This window comes from Anser brachyrhynchus, assembly GCF_964034855.1.
Source record: "Anser brachyrhynchus genome assembly, chromosome: 22".
Classification (NCBI taxonomy): Eukaryota; Metazoa; Chordata; class Aves; order Anseriformes; family Anatidae; genus Anser; species Anser brachyrhynchus.
This window is the reverse complement of record NC_137715.1, coordinates 2,667,123-2,684,293: the sequence shown is the minus strand read 5'-3', so window position 1 is coordinate 2,684,293 and position 17,171 is coordinate 2,667,123. Positions and strand designations below refer to the sequence as shown.

The window sequence follows — 17,171 nt, the reverse complement described above, 5'->3', positions numbered from 1 at the left end:
CCCCTCCCCGTGTCCCCCCCCCCCCAGTCCCACTCGCCCCCCGGCCCTGCCACCATGGAGATGGCCGGCAAGGACCCCCCCGCCGCCCTGGTGAGTGCCCCCGCCGCCCCCCAGGGCTGCCAGTGCCCCCCCCCTCCCCCCAAATCCCTTCCTGCCCCCCCCCTCGCCCCCCCCCCCCCCATGCAGGGTCCCCCCTTGGTCCCGGGGGGGGGCTGCAGCAGGCGGCCCCAGGGCGCGGTGGGGCTGTGGGGGGAGGACACTGTGCCTGCACCCCCCCCCCCACAAGCAGCCCTCCCCAATCCCCCCCCCCTCCTGGCACCCCCCCATGGACCCCACTGCACTGCCCCCCCCCCCAGGGACCCCCAGGCTGGGACGTGTCCCTATGGGGGGGGCGGTTTGGAGGGGGGGGGGGGGCAGCTGATCTCTGCCCCCATGGCTCTTATTTTTTTTTTGGGGGGGGGGCTGCTTGCTGCCCCATGGACGGCGTGGGGTCTGCACCCATGCTGCTGCTGTTTGGGAACGGGGGGGGGGCAAATCGGGCTGCCCTGCCCTGCGGGGGGGCTGGGGGCTCCCGCAGTGGGGGGGTCATGGAGGGGTTGGGGGGGGGCAGCCCCCCCCTAAAAAAAGGTTGCTCTCCCCACAGAGGGCACGGCCCTGGGGTGTCCCCACTGCCTCCCTCCTGGGCTCCCCCCGCAGCGAGGGGAGGGGGCCCGGGGGGGGGGGGGCACAGGTCGAGGTGATCCCACCCCAACCCCGGCCCTGTCCTGGGGTGACCCCCGCCCCCCCCTCCGTGCCCCCCCCCCCCCCCATCACCGCAGGGCCCCTTGGTGGCCGGGACAAGGCCGGCACCGGGGGGCTTTCCCTGGAGGGGGGGGGGGGCAGCGGGCAGGGGGGTCCGGGGGGGGTCTGAGGGGGTCTGGGGGGGGGTCCGGGGGGGTCCCCGTTGCCCTCGCGGTTTAACGGGAGGCCCGGTGTCACGTTCCGTGCCGGAGCGGTGGCGACAGCTGCGGCCTGCCGTAACCCCGGCACGGCCCCCCCGGCCCCCCCCCGAGGAACACAGGGAACACGGGCTGGGGGCCTGCGCCCCGAGGGGGGGGGGCCGGGGGGGGGGGGGCTCAGGGCCCGGCCGAGCTCCTCCTGACACCCCCAAACCTCTGCCCCTGCTGCGGGGGGGGAGGCAGGTTTGGGGGGGCGTTTTCTCCCCCCCCCGGTGCCAGAATGTAATGAGGTGGGGGGGCGGGGGGGGAGAAATGGGGCTGTTTGAGGAAGGGGGGGGGGGTTGGTGGGGGTTGACCCCTCTCGCTGCCCCCCCCCCCCCCTGCTCCCCCCAGGGCTCGGCGGAGTCGTACACCAGCCGCCCCTCGGACTCGGACGTGTCGCTGGAGGAGGACCGCGAGGCGCTGCGCAAGGAGGCCGAGCGGCAGGCGTTGGCGCAGCTGGAGAAAGCCAAGGTGGGGGGGGGGGGGAAGGGGGGGATGGGACCCCCCCCAGGGAGGGCTGGGACCCCCCCCAGTGCAAGACAGGACCTCTGGGACCCCTCCAGTACAGGACAGGACCCCTGGGACCACTCCCCAGTGCAGGACTGGGAGGGCTGGGACCCCCCCCCAGTGCGGGACGGGACCCCTGGGACCCCCCCCCAGTGCAGGGCTGGGACCCCTGGGACCCCCCCCCAGTGCAGGATGGAACCCCTGGGACCCCCCCCCAGTGCAGGATGGGACCCTGGGACCCCCTCCCCAGTGCAGGATGGGGAGGGCTGGGACCCCCCCAGTGCAGGACAGGACCCCCCCAGTACGGGATGGGACCCCCGGGACCCCCCCCCCAATGCTGCACAGGACCCTTCAGCGCGCTCCCCGCCGTGCCCTCCTGCTCCTTGTCCGCAGGCCTGGGGCAATTAGCTAACGAGCACCCTCAGTCTTGCTCCGGCTCCTCCAGACCCCGGCCAGGCCCTGCTGGGGTGGGGGGGGGCTCTGTGGGCCGGGGGGGGGGCAGCGTCCCCGTGCTGAGCGCTGCCCCGTCGGCAGACGAAGCCGGTGGCGTTTGCCGTGCGGACGAACGTGGGCTACAACCCGTCGGCCGGCGACGACGTGCCGGTGCAGGGCATGGCCATCTGCTTCGAGCCCAAAGACTCCTGCACATCAAGGAGGTGGGGGCTGGGGGCCGGGGGGGGGGCTAGCATGTCGGGGGGGGCAGGGATTGGGATTGGGGGGGGGCCGGCGGGGGTGTGGGGCTGGGGGCGGCCGTGGGGCAAGTGTAGTGGGGTGGCCGTGGGGCGGCCGCGGGGCAGGCAATGGGGTGGCCGTGGGGTTGGCTGTTGGGGGGGGGGGTTCAGGCTTTTTGTGCCCCCCCCCCCCCCCCCGTCGCGGTGCAGAAGTACAACAACGACTGGTGGATCGGGCGGCTGGTGAAGGAGGGCTGCGAGGTCGGCTTCATCCCCAGCCCCGTCAAGCTGGAGAACATGCGGCTGCTGCAGGAGCAGAAGATGAGGCAGAACCGGCTCAGCTCGAGGTGCCGCCCCCCCAGCCCCCCCTCCCAAATCCCTCTGCCTCCCCCCCCCCCCCCCGTCACGATACTGACCCCTCTCTCTCTCTCTCTGCCTCTCTCCCCCCCCAGCAAATCGGGGGACAACTCCAGCTCCAGCCTGGGCGACGTGGTGACGGGGACCCGCCGGCCCACCCCGCCGGCCAGCGGTAAGAGTGTCCGGGGTGCCCGCAGCCCCCCCGGGCTGAGCGGGACCGGCCCGGCGTGGGGCGGGGGGGGTCCGTCACCCCTCTGGGTAATGCCCCCCCCCCTTGCCCGTCCCGTCGATCGCGGCTGCTGCGTCCCCTCTGCACTGTGGGGGGGGTCCGCGGGGCGGAGGTGTCAGCCCTCTGTGGCACGCTCACACGCGTGTGCGCACGGACGGCTGGGCGTGCACGGGGTAGCCCCCAGCACCCAGGAGCCCCCCCGCCCCTCTCTGCCCCCCGTCCCCGCCATCCTCCTGCCCCTCGCAGCCCCCCCTGCTCCCATCCGCCCCCCCCCCCCTCGCTGCCATTATCGCTCTTCTTCTCTCCCTCCCCACCCCCCCGCACCCCCCCCCGGCTCCGGTGCGTCCCCAGGTGCCCTGGACATGCCTAGCTTTGCCTTTGAGCCCGATGAGTTAGAGGAGGAGGAGGAGGCCGCGGACACCCACCGCTCCCCTAAGAGTAGCGTGAGCAGTGTCACCACCCCCCCCGCCCACACCAAGCGCATCCCCTTCTTTAGGAAGGTAACGGAGCCCCCCCGCGCACGCCGGCCCGGCCTCGCGCTCGCCTGCTGCACCTTGCCTGCCCTAACACCGCCCCCGGGGGGGTGCCGGCGGCGCCCCCCGGGGCTGCTCGGGGCACGCCGTGCCCCTGCTCCCTCCCCGCGCCACGGCGGCGCGTGGCCGCTGCGCAGCATGGGCATGAAACGGTCTGCAACGGGGCGGGGGGAGCGGGGCCGGGGCGGCAGCGGGGTGCCCCACGTGGCGTGGGAGGCTCGGGACGTGGCTGTGTCCCCCCGTGGTCGTGGGATGGAGCGGTCCGTGGCTCCCCCCCTATGATCATGGGATGGTTCAGTCCGTGGCTGCCTCCCCCTGCGATCGATAGGGTGGACCATTCCGTGGCTGCGTCCCCCTGTGGTCATAGGATGGTTCAGTCCGTGGCTGTGTCCCCCTATGATCATGGGATGGACCAGTCCGTGACTGCCCCCCTCCTATGATCAATAGGATGGATCAGCCCGTGGCTGCCCCCCCCCTTTGATCAATAGGGTGGTTCAGCCTGTGGCTGCCCTCCCTATGATCATGGGATGGTTCAGTCCGTGGCTGTGCTCCCCTATAGGTTGATAAGGTGGACCAGTCCGTGGCTGTGCCCCCCTACGATCATAGGATGGACCAGTCTGTGGCTGCCCCCCCCATGATCCAAGGGATGGTTCAGTCCGTGGCTGTGCCCCCCCCTGTGATCAATAGGGTGGACCAGTCCGTGGCTGCCCACCCCCCCCATGATCAATAAGGTGGATCAGCCCGTGGCTGCCCCCCCCCCTCTGATCATGGGATGGTTCAGCCCGTGGCTGCCCCCCCCACGATCCAGGCATGGACCGTTCCGTGCCCCCCCCGCCTCGCCCCCCCGGTGTGCGCATGGTGTGTGCCGTGCCCCTCTCGTCTCCCCCCACGAATGCGAGTGGAACGTTCCCCCCCCCCCCAAACTGGGCAGGGGGCCTGGGGGCTCGGGCGCAACCACAGCCCGGGGCCGGGGGGGGTGGGGGCTGACATCGCCCCGCAGGGCTTGGGGGGGGGGCTGCAGGGGCGAGCAGTGCTGGGGGCACCCCGCCGTGCCCCCCCCCACGCCCCCCGCCCCGCAAAGCCCCCCGCTCGCCCCCCCAGTTTTAATTAACACCAGGGAGATGCTCGCTGCCAGACCTCCGCCAGCACAGTGCCCTGAAGCAGGGGGGGGGACACCCCCCGTTTCCCCCCCCCCAAGCCCCCCAGGGACCCCCGCGCCCAGTCTGGGACCCCCCCATGACGCCCCCCCCCCCGCTGCCCCCCGCCCGCAGTAACACGCATGCCTTGTTTGTCTTCTCTCGCCCGCCCCGGCCCCGCGCGCGGCGCCTCGGGACGTAGCGAAGCAGAAGCAGAAATCGGTGAGTAGCGGCAGGACCCCCCCGCCCCCTCACCCCCCCCCCAGGCTGGGCAAGGGGGTGGGTGCTCCCCCCCCCCCCCACTGTTGCCCCCCACCCATCGCGGGGTGAAGCCGAGCGCCCGTCCCAGTGGTGGCTGCGCTCCCCGGCATGGCCACACGCGCGTGTGTCTTTGTGTGTGTGTGTGTGACCCCCCCCCCCGTGGCTGCCCCGGTTGTCCCCATCCCCTGGTGTGTGTCCCCCCCACCCCACCCCAAGGCTCCTGCTGCCCCCCCCCCCCGCCCACCCGAGCCCCGTAACGCCCGGCTGTGCCCCGCAGGCCGAGCACGTGCCGCCCTACGACGTGGTGCCCTCCATGCGGCCCATCATCCTGGTGGGGCCCTCGCTGAAGGGCTACGAGGTGAGGAGGGGAGGGGGGGGGGTGACAGATGTTGGGGGGCTGCCCGGGTCCCACGCGCTCCCCCCTTCCCTCGCCAGGTGACGGACATGATGCAGAAAGCCCTCTTCGACTTCTTGAAGCATCGCTTTGATGGCAGGTGAGGCGGGTGGATGGGGGGCCCTCAGCCCCCTAGGGGCAGTCCTCAGTCCCATGGGGACCCCTCAGCCCCTTAGGGGGACCCCCTCAGACCCACGGGGACCCCCTCAGCCCCATGGGGACCCCTCAGCCCCTTAGGGGGGTCCCTCAGCCCCATGGAGGTCCCTCAGCCCCTTAGTGGGGTCCCTCAGCCCCTTAGTGGGATCCCTCAGCCCCTTAGGGGTGTCCCTCAGCTCCTTAGGGGGGTCCCTCAGCCCCATGTAGGTCCCTCAGCCCCATGGGGACCCCCTCAGCCCCATGGGGACCCCTCAGCCCCTTAGGGGGACCCCTCAGCCCCTTAGGGGACCCCTCAGCCCCTTAGGGGGGTCCCTCAGCCCCATGAGGGACCCCTCAGCCCCATGGGGGACCCCTCAGCCCCACGGGGACCCCCTCAGCCCCCTGGGGACTCCCTCAGCCCCCTGGGGAGCCCCTCAGCCCCTTAGGGGACCCCTCAGCCCCATGGGGAGCCCCTCAGCCCCTTAGGGGACCACTTAGCCCCCTGGGGACTCCCTCAGCCCCCTGGGATCCCCTCAGCCCCATGGAGACCCCGTCAGCTCCATGGGGACCCCTCAGCTCCGTGTAGGTCCCTCAGCCCCTTAGGGGTCCCCTCAGCCCTATGGGGGTCCCTCAGCCCCATGGGGGACCCCTCAGCCCCATGGGGGTCCCTCAGCCCCATGGGGGTCCCTCAGCCCCATGCCGGAGCTGCAGCTCTGCCCCCGAGGACGCCTGCACACGCCCTGGATGCGACCGGCCCTGAGCGTGGGGTGGGTGGGTGGGAGCAGGGTCTCGTCGTGGATGGGGGGGGGTGTTTGGGGGTCTCCCGCTGTCTCCCCCCCCCAGCCCCTGCCCTCTGCGCCTGGCAGGATCTCCATCACGCGGGTGACGGCCGACATCTCGCTGGCCAAGCGCTCGGTGCTCAACAACCCCAGCAAGCACACCATCATCGAGCGCTCCAGCACGCGCTCCAGCCTGGGTAAGGCACTGCCACGGCCCCCAGCTCCCATCTGTATCCGCCCCCCGCTCCCCCCGGGGCACGGACCCCTCGCTCCCCCCCCGGGGGGTTTCGCCCAGTCTCTGTCCCCCCCCCCCCCCTCCCCTTTTATCCTCTCTCTGTTGTGTTTTTCTTTCCTTTTTTTTTTCTCTCCTTCCCTTCGGGTTTCCTCCCCTCCGCGCCGCTTCCTTCCTCCCCTGCTCCTGGTACAGATGTCTTGGGTACGTAGCGTGGACCCGGCGGGACCCCCGCCCGGCCCCTCGGACCCCCGTCCTCCCTGCGTGGCCCTGCCCGGGTTTTGGGACGCTGCAGGGTCCCCGGGGTGCACTCCGAGGGTCGGGGACACCCCAGTGGCTCAGCACCCACCCCAGTGCGTGTGGTCGGGGGGGCTTAGCCCCTTCCCCACCCTGCTGCAGTCAGTGCTGGGACCCCATCGCCACCTCCCTCCTGCTGGGACCCCCCTGTCCCTGTCTGTGACACCGGAGCGGCCAAAACCCCTCCTGTCTCCATCCCGTTCCCCGTCCCTGTCCCTGGGGTGACGCCGGAGCGGCCAAAACCCCTCCTGTCCCCGTCCCGTTCCCCCAGCCGTCGTCCCCAAAGCCCCCCCACATGCCCTCCAGCCCTCCCTCCCCCCCCGTGCCGCCCCCCCCGACCCTGCCCGTGTCCCCGCTCCGCCAGCCGAGGTGCAGAGCGAGACGGAGCGCATCTTCGAGCTGGCGCGCACGCTGCAGCTGGTGGCCCTGGACGCCGACACCATCAACCACCCGGCCCAGCTGGCCAAGACCTCGCTGGCGCCCATCGTCGTCTACATCAAGATCGCCTCCCCCAAGGTGGGTGGGGGGGCGTAGGGGGGGGCGTGGGGGTGGTAAGGGGGGGGGGGAGGGGGGGGGTCCGCGTGTCCCCGCGGCCCCCCCCCCCGTCCCGCCCAGCGCCCCCGTCCCGCCCCAGGTGCTGCAGCGGCTGGTGAAGTCCCGCGGCAAGTCGCAGGCCAAGCACCTCAACGTGCAGATGGTGGCCTCCGACAAGCTGGCGCAGTGCCCGCCCGTGAGTGACACGCCCCCTCCGGCCACGCCCCCTCCGGCCACGCCCCCTCCGGCCACGCCCCGGCCACGCCCCATCACTGGCTCCGCCCCCTGCAGGCCTGAAGCCCCTCCCACCGCCTCCCCCAGGCAGGGGGTGTGACCTGTCCTGGAGCTGTGGCTCCGCCCCCATGTGCCACAGGCCCCGCCCACCACCTCTTTGGGGCCTGAAGCTCCGCCCCCATGTGCCACAGGCTCCGCCCACCACCTCTTTGGGGCCTGAAGCTCCGCCCCCATGTGCCACAGGCTCCGCCCACCACCTCTTTGGGGCCTGAAGCTCCGCCCCCATGTGCCACAGGCTCCGCCCACCACCTCTTTCTGCCCATAGGCTCCTCCCCCAGCCGCTGTAGGCTCCGCCCACCTCCCCATTGGCACCCATCGGCTCCGCCCCAGGAGCCGCAGGCTCCTCCCGCCACCTTATTGGGGTCAGAAGCCCCACCCCCATGTTCACCAGGCTCCACCCACCGCCTTATTTGGGCCAGAAGCCCCACCCCCATGTGCCACAGGCCCCACCCACCACCTTATTGGGGCCTGAAGCTCCACCCCCAGACACCACAGGCCCCACCCCCAAGGCCAGATGCTCCTCCCACCCCTCCCCACAAGCACCGCCCCCTCCCCACAAGCCCCGCCCCCTCCCCACAGGCCATGCCCCCACAAAGCCCCGCCCCCTCCCCACAAGCCCCACCCCCTCCCACAAGCCCCGCCCCCTCCCACAAGCCATGCCCCCCACAAAGCCCCGCCCCCCTCCCACAAGCCCCGCCCCCCTCCCACAAGCCCCGCCCCCTCCCACAAGCCCCGCCCCCTCCCACAAGCCCCGCCCCCTCCCACAAGCCCCGCCCCCTCCCACAAGCCCCGCCCCCTCCCACAAGCCCCGCCCCCTCCCACAAGCCCCGCCCCCCTGCCCACAAGCCCCGCCCACCCTGTTTCCCCCCCCCCAGGAGATGTTCGACATCGTGCTGGACGAGAACCAGCTGGAGGAGGCGTGCGAGCACCTGGCCGAGTACCTGGAGGCCTACTGGAAGGCCACGCACCCCCCCAGCAGCAACCCCCCCAACCCGCTGCTCAGCCGCACCATGGCCACGGCGGCGCTGGCCGCCAGCCCCGCGCCCGTCTCCAACCTGCAGGTACAGGTGCTCACCTCCCTGCGCAGGAACCTGGCCTTCTGGGGGCGGGGGGCCGCCGAGCCCGCCCCCCCCGCGCCCCTGGAGGAGCACGCGCTGTGAGACGGCGGCGGGGACATGCCCCCCCCCCCCCCCCCCCCAAGTCCTGCGCTGGGGACCCCCCCACCCTCAATGTCATGGCCACGCCGGGGGAGCAGGGACACCCCACGGGGGACCCCACAGTTGTGGGTCACCACCCCCCCCCATCCAGGGATGCTCTCCCCGCTCTGGGGTTGCTGCCCCCCATCCCCCCCCCCCCCCGGGTTTGACCCCCTCCCCCACCCTGGGTTCGGGGCCAGCCCCCTGCGTTCTGCTCCCCCCATGGCCCCCCTTGGGACCTGTCCCCTGCCACCCTCCAGGATCGGGTCTCTGTGGGGATCTGTGCCCCCCCCCCCAGGGATCTGCCCCCTACGAGGCTCCCTGGGAATGTGGGGTCCCTCCGGCCCCCCCCCAGGGGCTGCAGACCCCACTCCCACACCGCTCCGGAGCTCTCCGGGTGGCAGCGAGGGCTTACGGGGCACCCTGGTGCTGGGGGGCCGAGCCCCCTCCCACCGCGGGCCGAGCCCTGGGACACCCCTCGGCCCCCCCAGGGCTGGTGGGGAGCAGCCGTGCTCAATCCGGGGGGGGGTCCCCAGCACCCCCGGGGCAGGAGGCAGAGGAGGGACGTCTGTCCTGTGTTGTCCGTCGCCGTTTCCCCCACCAGGCAGGACGCTGCTGGGTGCCAGCCCCCACCCCACTGCGCCCCCTGCTCTGCTATTTACCCCCCCCGTGTCCCCCCCCCAGCCCTGTCCCGGTGCTCCCCCCCCCGGTACCGGATTGCACAGAGAGCTGTGGTGTCACATCCAGGGTGCCTGGCACGGGCAGGCCAGGCTGGGCAGGAGCTGCATGCGCCCCCCCCCGCACCCCCCAGCCCCACGGCGCGCGGCTAACCTGCCCCCCCCCCAACTAACACTCCCCCCCCCGTCTGTCCCCGCACGGTGTGGTCGCTTCTCCTCCTAACCAGGGCCCGTACCTCGTGCACGGGGAGCCGCCGGGCCGGGGGGAGCGCGGCGGCCCCCCCGAGGGGCCCGTCCCGCCGCCCACCCGCGCGGCGCCCCGCGGCCTGGCCCGCCAGGACACCTTCGACTCGGAGACCCCGGGCAGCCGGGATTCGGCCTGCACCGAGCCCGGAGACTCCTGCATGGACGTCGAGACCGACCCCGGCGAGGAGGAGGAGGAGGACGACAACGACGAAGAGCCACGGGGGGGCCCCCCCCACCCCGGCTCCGGCCACGGCCACCGGCACCCCGTTGCGTTACGGGGCCGGGCGTTACGGGGCCGAGCCAAGGGCCAGGACCGCTACGGCCCCGAGCCCCCGGAGCCCCTCGGCCTGGACCAGAGCGACGTGGAGGGCTGGGGCCACGACGTTTACATCCGCTAGGGTGAGGGGGGGGCCAGGCCGGGCATAGGGCCCCCCCCCCCAAGCAGCGCCGGCTTTGGGGCGAGAAGAACCCCGCTGGTTGCCTTTGGGGGCTGCGTGCCCCAAGCCCCCCGCCCTGGGGGCTCCCCCTGCCCTGGGGGCATCCCCCTGCCCTGCTCCTCGGCGTGTGTGGGGGGGGGTCTCCCCCCCCCCCTGCAGCCCCCCCCCAGCATCTCACGGTGCCTCGGGGCGCTCCCTGCCCTACAGGGAGAGAAAGTGACCAAAGGGGACCCTGGGGGGGCTCAGCCCGCAGTCGGCGCGTCCCCATCCCCTGTGCCACAGGGTATGGGGGGGCCGTGCCCCCCCCCCCCAAACTCCCCCCCCCCCAGCCCTTGCCCGCTGGCTGCCCGCACCCCCCGCGGGTGTCCCCGCTGCTCCATGGTGCTGTTTGCCACCCCGCTGCGGGGTGGTGGCGGGGGGGGGGGGGCCCTGCCAGCTGCCCCCCCCCCCCCCCCCAAGCCGGTGCCTGCCCCAGCAGCGGGAGGGGTGCATGGTGTGCGGTGTGTGCAGGGTTTTGGGGTGCTCCGGGTGGTGGGGGGGGGGGTCCCCAACACCCCAGGCCGTTGCCCCCCCCCCCCCCTTGGGTGCTGCCTGCCTGTGGCGGGGTGGGGGGGGGGGGGGAGCACGGTTTGCATGTGTTTGCAGTGAAGGGGCTCTGAATGGGGCTGGGGGGGGGGGCAAATCTGAGCCAGTTTGGGGGGGTCTAACCCGTGCTAACAGCTGCCCCAGCCCTGGCCTGCCGCAGCCCTGGCAGCACCCAGCAGGTCCCTCTGCCCTGGGGGGGGGGGTCCTACACCGCCCCCCCCCCTTCCCCCGGGACCACGGGGTGTGCCCCCCCCTCCCCACAACCCCCCCCCCCTCTGTGCCACCCCCCCCGCCGTGCCTGTCTGCTCTCGCCCCGTCCAGCCGTGTCCGTCCGTCCGTCTGTGAGCCTGTCCGTCCGTCCCCCCCCTGCCTGCAGGGCTGCCTTCCCCCCCCCCCCCCAGCAGCACCCCTGGGTGCTGCCTCCTCCCGTGCCCCCACTGGGGTGCCCCCCCGTCCCCGTGCCTCCAGGGGTGGGGTGCCGCACCGGGGGGGGGGCACCCCACATCCAGCCCTCACCATGGGGCTGGGCTCACCCCATTTTTGGGGCAGACCCCCACACACACCCCCCACCCTCGGGGCGATGCTGGGGGGGGGGCCGGGGTCGCTGCCTTACCCAGACCACCAGCCTTGCCACCGGGGGGGGGGGCTCCGGGGCGCCCAGCTCTGCCGCTGCCAAGCCGCCTCCGCCCGCCGCGTGCCTCAGTTTCCCCCCCCCCTTTTTTTTTTCACGGGGGGGGGACACACTCGGTGTCACTGCCTGCCAAGTGCTTTGAGACCCGCTTGCCCCCACGGGGGCCGGGCAGCTGGGCCCCCCCCCGCCCCCCCCCCCCCCAGCCCTCCGGCGGGCAGAGGGCCGTCCCGTATTTATGTCGCCCCCCCCGCAAACTTTAATTTAAAGCCCCGACGAAGTGTATTTTATTTATTTATTCTCCTCCGTGTGTCGGGGGGGGGGGGGGGGGGACACACGACGACACTCGCCCCGCTCGCTTGGTTCTTTGTAATAAACATTTCGGTGACATCTCCCCGCGGCCTCGCCTGCTGGGGGGGGGACGTGGGGCTCTGGGGGGGGGACACAGAGCTGGGACCGAGCACGGCTCAGCCCTGCGGTGACCCCAACCTCTGCCGTGGGGAGAGGGGGGGCTCGGGGGTGGCCGGGACCTGCCCGGTTCCCCGGGGGGGGGACGGAGGCACGGAGCAGCACCCCGTGTCCGCGCGGGGGGGGCTGTACAGGCTATTTACAGGGAATCGATCCGGCGCTGCCGGCTCAGGGCTGCCGGCACCTCCACTCGCTCTTCTCCGGCCAGTACTCGAACGCCTTCCTGTGGGGGGGGGACACTGGGATGTCAGGGGCATGGGGGGGGGGGCACTGGGGGGACATTGGGGGCACAGGGGGGATATCGGGGCACGTGGGGACATTGGGAGCACGGGGGGACATCGGGGTGCATGGGGACATCGGGGCCCAGGGGGACATCGGGGGCATGGGGGGACATTGGGGGCACGGGGGGGGTCATCGGGGTCACCTCGGGGGTATGGGGGGACATCGGGACATGGGGGGACACTGGGGGCACGGGGGGGACATCGGGGTCACATCGGGGGTATGGGGGGACATCAGCGCGCGTGGGGACATCAGGGCGCATGGGGACATTGGGGCACCGGGGGGGGGACATTGAGGGTACGGGGGGGACATCAGGGGGGCGGGGGGACATCAGGGGCACGGGGTGGACATCGGGGTGCAGGAGGGACATTGGGGAACGGGGGGACATTGGGGGCACGGGGGGGAAATCGGGGCGCGTGGGGACATGGGGGTCACACCGCTCCCCACCCCGAGCCCACACAAGGCTTGCAGCCAGGGTGCCCACCCCCCACCCCCCCCATCTCAGGACCCCTGCCCGTGCCCCCCCCGTCCCCGTACTCACTCTCGCTGGGGCGCGGAGGCCCGGCACACCAGCCCGGCCTGGCAGGGGCACACCTGGTTGATGCTGAAGGCCAGGCCCCCGGGGGGGACGTGGCAGCCCTGCCCCGCTGCCAGCCGCTGCTGGCACACCCGCTCGCCGTGCCGCCGCGCGCAGCAGCCGCCCGGCCCGCAGTCCTCGTCCCGGTGGCACCGGGCTCCTTGGGGGGGGGAAAGGGGGGGCAGAGAGCGGGGTTAGGGGAGGGGAGCCCCCAGACCAACACTGGGGCACGAGGCTGCGATGGGGCTGAGCGTTGGGGTTGGTGCAGGAGGGTGGCACCGAGCCCGCCGGCACCGCGTCCCCACCAGCACCGCGTCCCCCAGCTCCCAGGGTTGGGGCTGGGGGGGGCTGCCCCTTGTCCCCCCCCCCTCCCCCCCCCCCCCCATCCCAGCCCCCTGCTCACCCTCCTGCCCGTCGGGCACGGGCTGCTGGCACTTCCCGAACATGCAGAGCAGGCCGTGGGCGCAGTGGGCGTCGCGGCGGCAGTACTGCCCGGCGGGGCGCGCGGGCAGGCACAGCCCGAAGTGCTCGTCGCAGAAGTGCCCGCGGGCGCAGGGGCTGTCGGGGCCGCACGCTGTCACCTGGGGACACGGGGGGCAGAGCAAAGGGTCGGGGGGGGGGCCCGTCCCCATCCCCACAGTGGGCCAGGAGGAGCTCGTTAGGGCGGCACGAAAATTGTGCTGGTGTTTTAGGCGGGGAAGGGGCACGGCTGCGGCTGGGTGTGGGCGCGTGGGAGCTGGGACCCCACAGGGGGTGTTTTGGGGGGGGGGGGGGGCAAAGGGGTGCTTGGGCAGGACCGGGGTCCCTCTGCTTTTAGGGCTGGACCGGGATCCCTGGGGCTTTTAGGGCAGCACCAAGGTCCCTGGGGCTTTTGGGTGCCGCTGGCGCACGGGGACCCATCCGCAGAGGATGCCCGCTGCAGCAGCCGTTTTCTCTGGGGAAAACAAAACCCCGCGGGTGGGGGAAGCAGCACCGGGTGTGGGGGGGAAGCCGGAGATCCCCACCCCGCTGCCGGAGCCCGTAAAAGTCCTGCTCCAGGTGAGGCTCGAACTCACAACCTCGGCATTGCTCCGCGTACTGCCCTATAAGTACCGCGCGCTGACCGATTGCGCCACTGGAGCGCCCGCTGCGGACCGCGCCCCCTCCCGGCTCCCAGCCCTGCGGCCCCCCCCGACCTCCCCCCACACCCCCCGCACCCCCCGCACCCCCCCGGCTGCAAACCCTGCGCCCACCCCTGCCGCAAACCCTGCTCCCACCCTGGCTGGGAACTGTGCCCCCCCCCTTCCTCTCCAGCTGGATGCAGAGCCTTCCTCCCCCCCTGCTGCAAAGTCTTCACCCACCCCTGCTCCAAACTTCTGCCCTGCTGCAGAGCCTTCATCCACCCCGGCTGCAAAGCCTTCACCCACCCCGGCTGCAAAACCGTCACCCACCCCTGCTGCAAAGCCTTCACCCACCCCAGCTCCCAGCCCTGCTGCAGCTGCCTGTCCTCCTGTCCCCCTGTCCCCCCCCGCCCTCCCCAACGCCCCCCGGCTGGGGACACCGCTCACCTCCTCCAGGTCGTCCCCAGGCCCCGCTCTCCTGCCCAGCGCGGCCTCGTCCGGCGGGTGCCGGGGCAGGGAGTACATCCAGGCCCAGAGGTGGCCGGAGGCGGCGGGCAGGAGCGTGGCACCGAGGCAGAGGAGGGCCAGGGCCGGCTGCATGGCGCTGGGGGTGCTCGGCGCTGGGGTGCTCGGCGCTGGGGTGCCCGGTATTTGTAGCCCGTGGCCTATCTGGGCCCCCGCTGCTAAAACTGTTTGCCCACCTAATGGGGAAGGAGGAGGCAATCAGGGGTTAAGGGATTAACATAATTGCCAGCCTTCCCCTCGCTGGGGGCAACAGCCCCAAAGCAAACGGCCCCCTCGGAGCAGTCTGGCCCCGGCGCCTGCTCGGCTCCAGCCCCGTGCTCTGGGCCCATGGGGGCTGCGCTGCCCCGGAGCCCCCCCACGCACTCGGCATCCAGGGGTGACGAGCTTTGCACCTTCCCTAACGGCGCTGCAAACGAGGTGTTTGCTGCCTGCCCCTTATCTCCCCGCCGTGCTGAGCAAACCCGCAAATGGCCTCCCCGGAGCGGGTCCCCAGACGGTGCCACCGCCGCGTCCCCAGGCGTGCGGGGGTCTCAGCTGGGGCTCCCCCGGTGTTCCCCCCCCCAGACCCCTCCAATACACTTCGCAGTGGGGAGAAACCCCCGGGGCTTGTTCCTGGCGGCTGTCCCAGCTGGGAGCGGGGGGGGGTTGTCACTGGGGGTCAGAGGGGAGCGGGGTGCACCGGGGCCACCCCTCCTACGGGTTCCTCCTCGGGGCCTCCATCCCCAAGCTCCTGCTGCCCCAGGTGACTCCCCCTGCCCCCGTGCCTCAGTTTCCCCATGTGTACAAGAGACCCTGAGGGGTGCCGCAGCGACGCGGGGCAGCTCTGGGAGGGGATCCCCCGGAGCAGTGGCTGCAAACCCACAGCAGCTGCCGGCACCGGGGCGACCCAAAAACCTCGCTTTGCCTCGTGCCGGTGCTGCGGGCCAGGATCCCCCCCGCCGCGGCCGCCCCCGCACGCGTTTGCGCAGCGGCTTAGGGAGCAAATATTAAATATTGACCCGGCCTCCCCGGGGACAATCCCGGCCGCTTCCCCATCCGCCTCCCGCTGGGTGCTCGCCCCGGCGCCGCCTCTGCTTAATCCCCGCACCGCTCGGCACCCCCCAGCCCTGGTGGCTTGGGGGGGACGTGGGGGGGGGGCAGAGGGGAGGCTCGGGGCTCCCCCAGCACCCAGCAGCCCGCACAGCCCGGGTTTGGCTTTGCCACAAGTTGGGGTTCGGCTCCTTCCCACTCCTGCATCTTCTGGCTCCGTGTGGCCCCAAAAGCCGCAACCCCAGGTGAGAGTGGGGCATGGACCCCCCCTGCCCCCCCACACCCCCGTGCGGGGGTCCTGCTTGTGTGTGCAGGTCAGACAGTGCGTGTGCAGGTGTGTAAGTGTGCGCAGTGTGTGCAGTGTGTGCAGCGTGCACAGTTACACAGAGGTTGTGCGATGCAGGCTGCAGGCACCAGAGCAGCTCTGCAGGCAGCTCCCAGCAGAGGGGGTATAGCTCAGTGGTAGAGCATTTGACTGCAGATCAAGAGGTCCCCGGTTCAAATCCGGGTGCCCCCTTGTTTTGGGGGGAACCCCCCCCTTTTTGCACCCCCTTTATTTGCTCCCCAGCAGCAGCAGCAGCAGCGAGGGGACGTGGCACCGCATCGCAGCCCGCTTCCTGCTGCCTCTGTGGCGCCGTGTCCCCGTTACGGGACACTTCTCTCTCTTGCCGAAGGACAGATCCAGCTCGCCGGGTGCTGAGCACCTTCCCCACCCCATGGGCTCCCAGATGTGCCCCCCCCCGGGGCCGGGCATCGCCCCCGCTTCCCCTTCCAGGCAGCCGAGCAGCTGCAGGGCCCTGCAGCTCCGCTGCATCCCCGGGGCCGGGCGCAGGGCTGGGGGTCGGGGTCACCCCAAGGCCCTCAGCACGGGGAGGGAGAGCGCCCAGCACCTGCCCCAGCACCCCAGGGTGCTCCTGTCCCGCTTTCCCCCCTCTTCTGGGGCTGAGCCAACCACTGGGCACCCAACTGAGCCCCCAGCTGCTGCCCGAGTCACGGTGCGGTCACCACACCCCGAGCACAGGACCAGCACCTCGGGTGGCTCCGGGGTCCGCAGGGCCGGTGACACCCCTGAGCCCGCTCCCCCAGCCCAGTTCCTCCTGGGGAACCCCCAACCCCCCCAGGAATCATTTTTCCTGCAAAGGGGGGAAAAACGGGGGCTTGGGAAGCAAACCCAGCCCGGCGCTCCGAGGGCGCGCTCCTGGTACCTTGCACCGTGACCAACGGGGTCAGGTCCCAGCCAGGGGGGGGAGCAGGGGGCAAGGGCTGGGGGGGGGGACCTGGGGACCTGGGCCCCCCAAAACAGCGGCTGCGTTCGCTGTGCTTGTTGTCCTCTTGCTGCTTGTCACTAGATGGCAGCTGGCCACGTGCCGGGCCGTGCGTGCCCCGTGCGCTGCTTTTGGGGGGCCGTGGACCCCCCCCTGGGGCTGGGAGAGGTTGGGGAGGGGGTGAGAAGATGAGCAAGGGGGGGGGGCTCAGCCCCAGCACCCCAGCACCAGGCCACTGCCCCCGGGGTGCCTGCGGTGGGGACGGGGTGGTGGCACTCGTGGGCTCGGTGCCACCCGTGCCACCCTGCAGGGCTGGTGTCTCCCCCCTTCCCCCCCCCCCAGGCCCCGGAGAAATGTTTCCCTGCGGAGAAATGCCCCGGGGACGAGCATGGGCACCGGGACGGGTGGCACCTGCTTGGCTGATTTTTTAATTGCGGCAGGGGGAGGCCGTGCCCGGTGCCATCCGTCACCCATGTCCGTCTCTGCCACAATGGGGGGGCTGGGGGCGCGGGGCTCTGCCCCGAGACCACCCCAGGATGGTCCTTAGGGGGCAGCCGGTGTCGAGGGGCTGCGGGACCGGGGCCGTGGAGTGCGGGGAGGACGAGGAAGCCGGGTGCTGGAGGAGGCCACGAGGGGCCTCGAAGTGCTGCACGTGCAGGAGGCCGCGCTCCCACCTGTGGGTGCAGGTGCCCGCCTGTGTGTGCACGGTTTGGGGTGCACGCATGGTTTGGGGCACACGAATGGTTTGGGGTGCGCACACAGCTTGGAGTGCATGGTTTGGGGTGCACGAACAGTTTGGGGTGTGCACATGGTTTGGGGT

General features: G+C 72.3%; 2 protein-coding genes across 2 annotated transcripts in view; one reads left to right on the top strand and one right to left on the bottom strand.

The window, feature by feature from the left end:
* Positions 1 to 11,550, top strand: part of CACNB1 (calcium voltage-gated channel auxiliary subunit beta 1) — a 15,181-nt gene extending 3,631 nt beyond the window's left edge. The window contains 13 exon segments of the mRNA XM_080565173.1: positions 1,332 to 1,451; positions 2,022 to 2,124; positions 2,127 to 2,143; positions 2,369 to 2,505; positions 2,611 to 2,687; positions 4,616 to 4,635; positions 4,952 to 5,032; positions 5,110 to 5,168; positions 6,070 to 6,179; positions 6,876 to 7,027; positions 7,146 to 7,241; positions 8,215 to 8,400; positions 9,440 to 11,550. Coding sequence (XP_080421299.1) covers positions 1,332 to 1,451; positions 2,022 to 2,124; positions 2,127 to 2,143; positions 2,369 to 2,505; positions 2,611 to 2,687; positions 4,616 to 4,635; positions 4,952 to 5,032; positions 5,110 to 5,168; positions 6,070 to 6,179; positions 6,876 to 7,027; positions 7,146 to 7,241; positions 8,215 to 8,400; positions 9,440 to 9,856 — 1,575 coding nt within the window. The 3' untranslated portion in view covers positions 9,857 to 11,550.
* Positions 11,551 to 11,691: 141 nt separating this feature from the next.
* LOC308181683 (dickkopf-related protein 3-like) lies at positions 11,692 to 16,281 on the bottom strand. The gene is made up of 4 exons (XM_080565174.1): positions 13,980 to 16,281; positions 12,836 to 13,013; positions 12,397 to 12,592; positions 11,692 to 11,799 (listed from the first exon to the last, which is right to left on the bottom strand). The coding sequence occupies exons 1-4, from the start codon at positions 14,130 to 14,132 to the stop codon at positions 11,745 to 11,747; spliced, it is 582 nt and encodes a 193-aa protein (XP_080421300.1). The 5' UTR covers positions 14,133 to 16,281; the 3' UTR covers positions 11,692 to 11,744.
* Positions 16,282 to 17,171: the final 890 nt, after the last annotated feature.

Bases quoted from the DNA above. Each gene is read 5' to 3' on its own strand.
- LOC308181683 (XM_080565174.1), bottom strand. From the start codon at position 14,132: ATGCAGCCGGCCCTGGCCCTCCTCTGCCTCGGTGCCACGCTCCTGCCC. The intron at 13,014-13,979 runs GTGAGCGGTGTC...CCGTGTCCCCAG, and splicing joins CTGGGGACGACCTGGAGGAG to GTGACAGCGTGCGGCCCCGA. The intron at 12,593-12,835 runs GTGAGCAGGGGG...CCCCCCCCCAAG, and splicing joins CGTGCCCGACGGGCAGGAGG to GAGCCCGGTGCCACCGGGAC.